The 7,495-nt window shown below is 43.5% G+C and overlaps 1 protein-coding gene across 1 annotated transcript in view; it reads left to right on the forward strand.

Annotated features, from left to right (window-relative positions):
• nedd9 (neural precursor cell expressed, developmentally down-regulated 9) overlaps positions 1-7,495 on the forward strand; it is a 34,173-nt gene that overhangs the window by 16,080 nt on the left and 10,598 nt on the right. Inside the window, exon 2 of the mRNA XM_015031559.1 lies at positions 3,309-3,683. Within this exon, the coding sequence (XP_014887045.1) occupies positions 3,309-3,683 (375 nt within the window). The remainder of the gene's footprint in view (positions 1-3,308; positions 3,684-7,495) is intronic.

The following is a 7,495-nucleotide window of genomic DNA, read 5'->3' on the forward strand; positions in this document are numbered from 1 at the left end:
ATATATATATATATATATATATATATATATATATATATATATATATATATATATATATATATATATCCCCCATTTTGACCCCGAGGTCAAAGTGGGGGACACCCCCAAAGGTGGTGGAGAATGACCGAGCTAAGATCCTGTGGGACTTCCAGATCCAGACAGACAAGATGGTAATGGCGAACCAACCGGACATTGTGGTGGTGGATAAAGAACAGAGGAAAGCCGTTGTGGTGGATGTAGCAATACCAAGTGACCACAACATCAGGAAAAAGGAGCAACTGGAGAAATACCAGGGCCTCAGAGAGGAACTGGAGAAGGCCTGGAAGGTGAAGACCACAGTGGTGCCTGTGGTCATCGGGGCCCTCGGGGCAGTCACCCCCAAACTGGAGCAGTGGCTCAAACAGATCCCAGGAACAACATCAGACATCTCAGTCCAGAAATGTGCAGTTCTAGGCACAGCCAAGATACTGGAGGAGAACTTGAAGCTCCCAGGCCTCTGGTAGAGGACCCGAGCACAGAGGATGAAAGAGACCACCCGCGGAGGGTGAGAGGGGAATTTTTTTTTTTATATATATATATATATATATATAATCTTTGGTGTGTTTGTATTTTGGGGTTTTATGTTTTCAATGTACAAAGAAAAGTTTCAGGACAGACAATAAATTGAACTTTAGCTGAGAAATTTGGTGAATTTAACCCCAGAAAGAATTAAAATGGTCATCTGCATAAAAACAGTTACAAAAAATCAAAGTGGTGTAAACTGAGTGGTTAGAGATGGTCTTGGCTTTAACACCCTTTAGGTTCAATATCTACTGCATGATTAAATAAGCACGATGAGCAGATTGTTGCGGCTGACAAGGCGGGTGATGGGTCAGAGTTTCCTTTACACCTTCCTCCTTCTAGCTTTCATCTCAGGAGTACAGCGATTGCAATGGTGGGGTTTTTTTTTAGCTCTTTTTCCGCTTTGGTTTCAGTCTATGTGCATGGTGTTAGTGAAACTGGCAGCAGGTTACAGAGCTGCAGAAGCATAATGAAGGCTGTTCTTTGGTCTGTGGATTCCTTGATTTAACTTCTGCTGTGAGTGCCCTGCACAGAGAACCTGTAGGTTTGACAGACTGCATCCTGTTGATTTTCAGGAGTCGACCTGCAGCTTTGCATTCAATGGGTGCAGCTTAAACAGAAAAATATTAGTGCCATCACCCGGTTACTAGACAGGAAACATGATGATCGTTGCACCTAGTGACATTGGGTGCTTAATCTGTTTGAGAAAAAAACTATTAGTAAAGACGGCTTTATGTCTGGTTCATGTCGATTTTTGTCCAGATTTCCTCCTCTTTGGAACCTCTCCGATCTAAAATCAGGGACATTCAACATGTGTGACTGTTTTTGCCTGATATTGCAGCATGTGTGGTGTTCCCCAAGGACACCACACATGGACACTTCTGTAGTCTAGGAATCCAGAGTACAGAAGACAAAAGAACTGCTATGGCGCACCAGAAAGTCCAGCTAACGTAGATATTTACTGCAAACTATTGCCATTGCCATGTTTGTTTACTCTGAACTCATGTTTGATCTTGTGAGATTTCCCAACTGACACCTGAATGTTGGTGAGTGAAATCGGTTTGCCTATGAAGTGTCGTCTGGGCACCACAAACTGTACGACCAAACATGTTATACCTAAGATTTTATTTTATCATCATGCATCAAGTCTCTTAGGTTTTGAAAATAGGCCAATAACTGTAAAACTCTGCCATGTGTATTCCAAGCAGGATCAGTTTTAAAATCCAAAGAATTGGAGAAAGTCTGGTCTAAAATGTTCTGCTGTTCAAGAGTCGCCAGTCTGAGCAACACAACAATGCCTGGCACTCTTAGGATGCAGTTAAATCAAATAATGTTGATGTTAAAGCAGTTTTTCTCTAAATTGCATCAGCTATCAGAGGAACCAGTATTTGCTTCCTCGAGGTGACCCCTACGTCTCTGCCCCCATTGGCCAGCGGCCTCCACCCCAGGGTCCAGCTCAGAGTGGTTATGGGGCGGATGATACTGGCTGGGATCAGACAATAGGCAGAGAGACCCTGGCCTGATACGGAGTGGGAGATAACGGCCGTGAGTTTTACTTGGGAACTACATGGATTAGACTGGCAGAAAAGAGGAAGGCCTACGAAGGTTCAAGAAAGCCTCAAACCAGCAGCAGCCACAAAGAAAACTTCCTGATTACCACAGTCAAAATGTTCCTTTTCCTGTCTTTCTGACTCAGGAGCTGACTTTAATAAATGAAAATGTACATTTCTGGTCAATTGGGGAGTAAAAAGGGTCCAACAAACTGTCACACTTTGTGTTTTAACTTGGACTTTCAGGAAACAACAAAAGGTCTGCTTATAGTTGAGTTAAATATAAAAGTGTTTGCTGTACATGTACTCTCTCTTCATATCTACAGTCGACGTGCCCTTGAGCAAGTCACGTATTTCCTAATTGCTCTTAATGGAGCATGCAGGGTAAAGTGCACGACTGTTGGACAGCTGCAAAGAGCTGAAGGTTCAAAAGAAGTATTCATGCAGTTTCCTCCTTCACTGGTTAAAAAAAGGCTCAAGAACTGATGCATTTACTGCGGTAATTAGGCTTAAATGCCTCGCTCAGACCCAGCAGCACCGGCGGCGCCGTGCTCAAGGGCTTTTCCTATCTGCAGGATCTCTGGGTTTCAGTTATTATCCCTGAACCCTCGTCAGACCTTTGGAGAAACCGTTTCCTGAAGCGGTGCGTGGGATAAGAGCAGCCCTCCAAGTTCAGGTTTGGTTTAAAAGCCAAGAAGTCAGTTCGATGTTTAAAATCTGGAGGTGAACTTTCTCTGAATAATAATGCATTCATTCCCTATTTCTGGATAATTCTGAACTCTGGAGCTGGTTAACTAGAAACTGGATGCATAAATCAGCCTAGCGGTTTTAAAAAATGCCATGAAGCAGATGGTCCGACAGTAAAACAAAAGTTAATTGAGGTTTCATCCAGATTCACTCATGTTAGCCCAGGACCCATTGTAGAGCTGATGGTCCAAGTGATCGTCACCTTGTATATCCAACCAGAGTCCATCCCTCCTTTGGAAAAAGCTGTGGAAAACCTCTAGTGTCTGTTCTCAGACTTGGACTAGGACTCTTGAAAACCTCAAGCTGGGCCTCTGATTGGTTTAACAGCTCCTAAAATGGAAAATTTATTTAGGCAGCCATTTCCCAAAATACTGACCCTTTGGTGCAGAAACCCAAAGCTGTTCCTTCTTGGTAGTGATGACCCTAAAGAACTGCAATCTGTCTGTGCAGAACCTGATGGCCAAAGCATTGTACGACAACGTGCCGGAGTCTCCCGAGGAGCTGGCTTTCAGGAAGGGGGACATCCTGACCGTCATCGAGCAGAACACAGGCGGACTGGAAGGATGGTGGCTCTGCTCTCTGCATGGCCGCCAGGGGATCGCCCCCGGCAACCGCCTGAAGCTGCTGATCGGCCCGATGTTCGAGGCCCAGCCATCGGCCACCGCCGCCGCCCAGTCACCACCTCAGAGCCTCCAACAGACGGCGACTTCGGGGGCCCAGGGCCTCTACAAGCAGCCGCAGGGAATCTACCAGGTTCCTGGAGGACAGGACATCTACCAAGTCCCACCGAGAAGCACCCTGGCTGCCGAGAGCACACACAGCAAGGCGAGTCATTTTCATTTCCCTCAGCTAACCATAACCACTGCTCTCTTTATCAGGTAATCTGTCAGTCTGAGTGTTGATTTTAGGTTCAGGATGAGAGACGATAATTTCCAGGTTTTCATTTTAACGAGAGGCTGGACCCGCTGATTTCTCTGATTAGTGCTTGATAAATGTCTCATTAACAAAAGCAGCTGCTGGAGTGAAGAGTAGAGGGAAACGTTTCCTTCATCATCGTCTCTTAATCTTTATCAACAGTTTTCCAGGCTGCTTTTTCATGCATTTGTTGAAGCAGAATTACAGGCTTTCCACTTTACCACAATATTTTCTGAATATTATCAACAAATCATCATTAACTCGTACATGTCCATGTTTTCGTGAAGATGTCTGCGTGTGATTCAAACATTTGTCCCGCGAGAAAAATAAACTACATGGAATAAATTTTGTCCAGCCACGACAAACTTAAGATCTGTGATTAAGATATTTGAGGCTAACTTACATTTTTAATGAATTTCAGACATTCTAAGGCCTTAATTTTTTTTATAAAGGAAGTTGAGACTGTAATAATGAGCAGAGTCCCTGGAATAAGTCTGACTCTTTCTGCATGTGCTCCAAAAGGTTGAAGAACTGCATCTAATTTCCCTCAATGTGCATTTTTCTAGGTGTTTCAGGGAGAAGTTAAGAGGCTATAAACTTTAAAGACATTTAAATCCAAAGATGCAGCGTTTGCATCAATCATGACCATAATTCAGCAGCAGGTCTGTGCTGAAACACGATGAGAAAATGTCCTCGTTTATTGAAGCGTTTAACTGGTTCCAGCACCTCAGACGCGATCGGCCCTCCAGGAGACGGATGGTAATTAGATCCTCTGTCAGTTTTTGGCGTCTTGAGGGTCTCTTTTTGATTCTAAGACGATCTACTGCGGCCGTCATAGAAACGAGCTGGGTGTGTTTCCGAATAAACAGGCTGCCGGCGCCAGCAGCTTAGCGCTCGATTCGCTGCACAGCGGCGGCTTAAAGGACACATCTGTCAGTCACTCCTGCAGGTTTAGCCCAGAGCTGGTATTAAGGTGGAAAATGAACGGCGTCTCTAATGAGTTGCTGCTTTGTGCTGTAATCCTGTTACTGCGCGGATGAGATGAGGTTCTGGACGTGTATCAGGACTACGGATCAGTTTAGGGTAATTGTTCCTGTGATTTAAAGAGATAGTCCTGAGAAAGGCCGACTGTGCTGACCGAAAATCCACCGACCGGTCCAGTTAAAGCCCGTTGCTTACTGGACGTTATTTTACTGGATTCAGACTCGACTGTTCAGAAGAGAGGTGTATCATCAGAGGTTTAAATTAGGATCTATTCATAGGAAAATTAGCCAGATTAACGTTAAGATCATGAATGAATTGCTGTCGATTGAACGTTGTGGATTTTAATCGGTTTATAATTGAAATAAACTGGAAAAACAAACAAAGCACAGAATTGAACTGGATTATAACTGATCTGATCAGAACTGCCTCGTTGGTGGTAATTGTGTCGGACTGGATTTAACTGGATCGTCCTGAGTTTGATTTCAGTCTTTATTCAATTAAAACTAGGTTATAATTGAATTAAATTGATCAGAAAAAGGTGTTATGATATTATTGAACTGAATTAATAAACACTGATTTAAAGTGAGTTGAACAGCATTGATTTGGGTTGGTTTGAATTAAGCTCTATTATATTTGGGCAAACTGGAACGAATGGAGTAGAAGTGGTTTGAATGGATTTTAATTTAAATATTTCCTACTGATTAAATCAGATTTTAATTTATTGAATGTGAAAAACAGATATGAACTGTACTAAAATTCATTTTGACAGAAACGAAACTTATTAAAGTGGAGTGAATTGTTTAAATGTATATTTAGTATTTGATGAAAACTGGATTTAATCGGTTGAACTGGACAGGAATGTGAGTCCAGTTGGGTTTAATAGTTTGAACTGGACCTACCTGAATTCAAACAAACTGAATAAACCGAACAGGATCAGAAAATAAAAATATTTCAGTCCTGAACTAAATTTTATTGGAGGGACATGAGTAGAAGTGAGGCTGGTTCCCAGCTGCTGAACCAGTCTTCCCAGTAATGACTGTACGTTAAGCCCAGTAGCCACAGAGGAAAGGTTCTGCTGGTTTTCGTGTCCCAGTTCCTTCCAGCTCATCCAGTTGTTTCCTCTTGATGTGGTTCAGAGGTTCTGATGTGGAAACGGACTCAGAGCGGACTCCATACTGGGACCATACTGGGACCCAGAGCGCCGGGGTTCTGGGAGGCCTGCAGCTGATTTCCTCTGTTTCCTCAGGCTCGCCGCCTACAGACGGGCCGGGTTCAGAGTTCAGATCGGCTCTTATCGGCTCTTTCAGACGCTTTTGTCTTTCTTCTCTTCCTGCTCCACTCCTTCCTCCTCCTCTGTGTCCCGACGCTGACCCAATCTGCTACTGCAGCAACAAAAGATTTAACGATCGGCAGCACAAATTCAGGAAGTTTATGGGCTCCCGGGGCGTGTCATCGGGCTTGATAAGACTTCAGGTGACCGGGTTGTTAAACACGATGATCTGAGCTTCAGATCCTCCAGACGTCTGAGATTCCTGTGAAGCTCATTAATCAGCAGAACAATCTGCTCTGCGGCGACGTTTCCCCCAAATGGAAACTTTGAAGCAATAAATGTGATCAAGTATTAGAGAACAGCCGGAGGAATGCAGGGCATGCTGGGCTGAAGGCATTCACAGCCTCTCACCATAAACTCAAACCAAAACAGATTCCTTCTCATGCCGAAGGAAACAAAGAAACCGGATCGGTTCTGGAGACCAAAATATCTGCATGAATCTGTCCTGCAGACGAAGATGGTTTGATTTCTCACGGTTCAGTCTGAGATATTTGGACTAAACCAGCAACGGTTCCCAAACTTCCACATGGTTTTAAAACACATAAAAAAATCTACTTTTAGACTTTTCTCACTTTTTATTCAGTATTCCATAATTATTACATTTGTTTAGCTTAAATGCTGCCTAATAACTTCTGATTTTAGTTGAACAGAAGTTCTTAGACATGAATAATATTCAACGTGGCCTTTATTAATAAAATCAATAATTATTCAAAAATTTAAAATTATTTTAAATCTAAATTAGCCAGGGGTATTTAGTGTTACCCTCCTAAAATATATTAAATATGGAGGAAAACTAACCCTGACTCCACCATCTCCTTGGCAGCATCATGCTGTGGGGGAGAAGAGGGAAACGGGCATGTTTCTGTGTCAGAATGGCTCAATTAAAGTCCAGCTGAGTTCCTCCTGTCAGTCTCATTCAGGACGATAATCCCTAATTATGTGCTCAGTATGGTCGTCATGGCGATAAGCCCATCAGGGCCGCATCAGCAGCACAGTATTCATCCAGAGAACATCTTGGAAGATGTTTTTGCTAGCAGCTGTCATAAATTCTCAGTGTGCATGTGACTCAGATGATAGAGGCAAGAGGTCAAAGGTCACTTAGAGAGTTGGAAGCACAGATAAGAGAGATTTGTAGGTAACACGGTACCAACGTCCTGCAGCCGTAAAGCCGGCATGCGCTTCAGGAGCCTCCGTCAGACTCACCTGGTACTCTGAGGCCAACAGCCTGGAAACACCCATCATTTCTTAGAAACTAACCGCTGGACGTAAGACACATCCAGTAGCATTACAGATTACTGCAGCGACGGATTAAACTGCTGCTTTGATCACAGCAGATGATCTTCACTAGAGCCAAAATCGGCTCTAAGCTGTTTGGCTTTTGGAGACGGCCTGGTGGGATTCCTGCATT

Source organism: Poecilia latipinna, unplaced genomic scaffold, assembly GCF_001443285.1.
Source record: "Poecilia latipinna isolate Pla-1442-1.1 unplaced genomic scaffold, P_latipinna-1.0 Scaffold211, whole genome shotgun sequence".
NCBI lineage: Eukaryota > Metazoa > Chordata > Actinopteri > Cyprinodontiformes > Poeciliidae > Poecilia > Poecilia latipinna.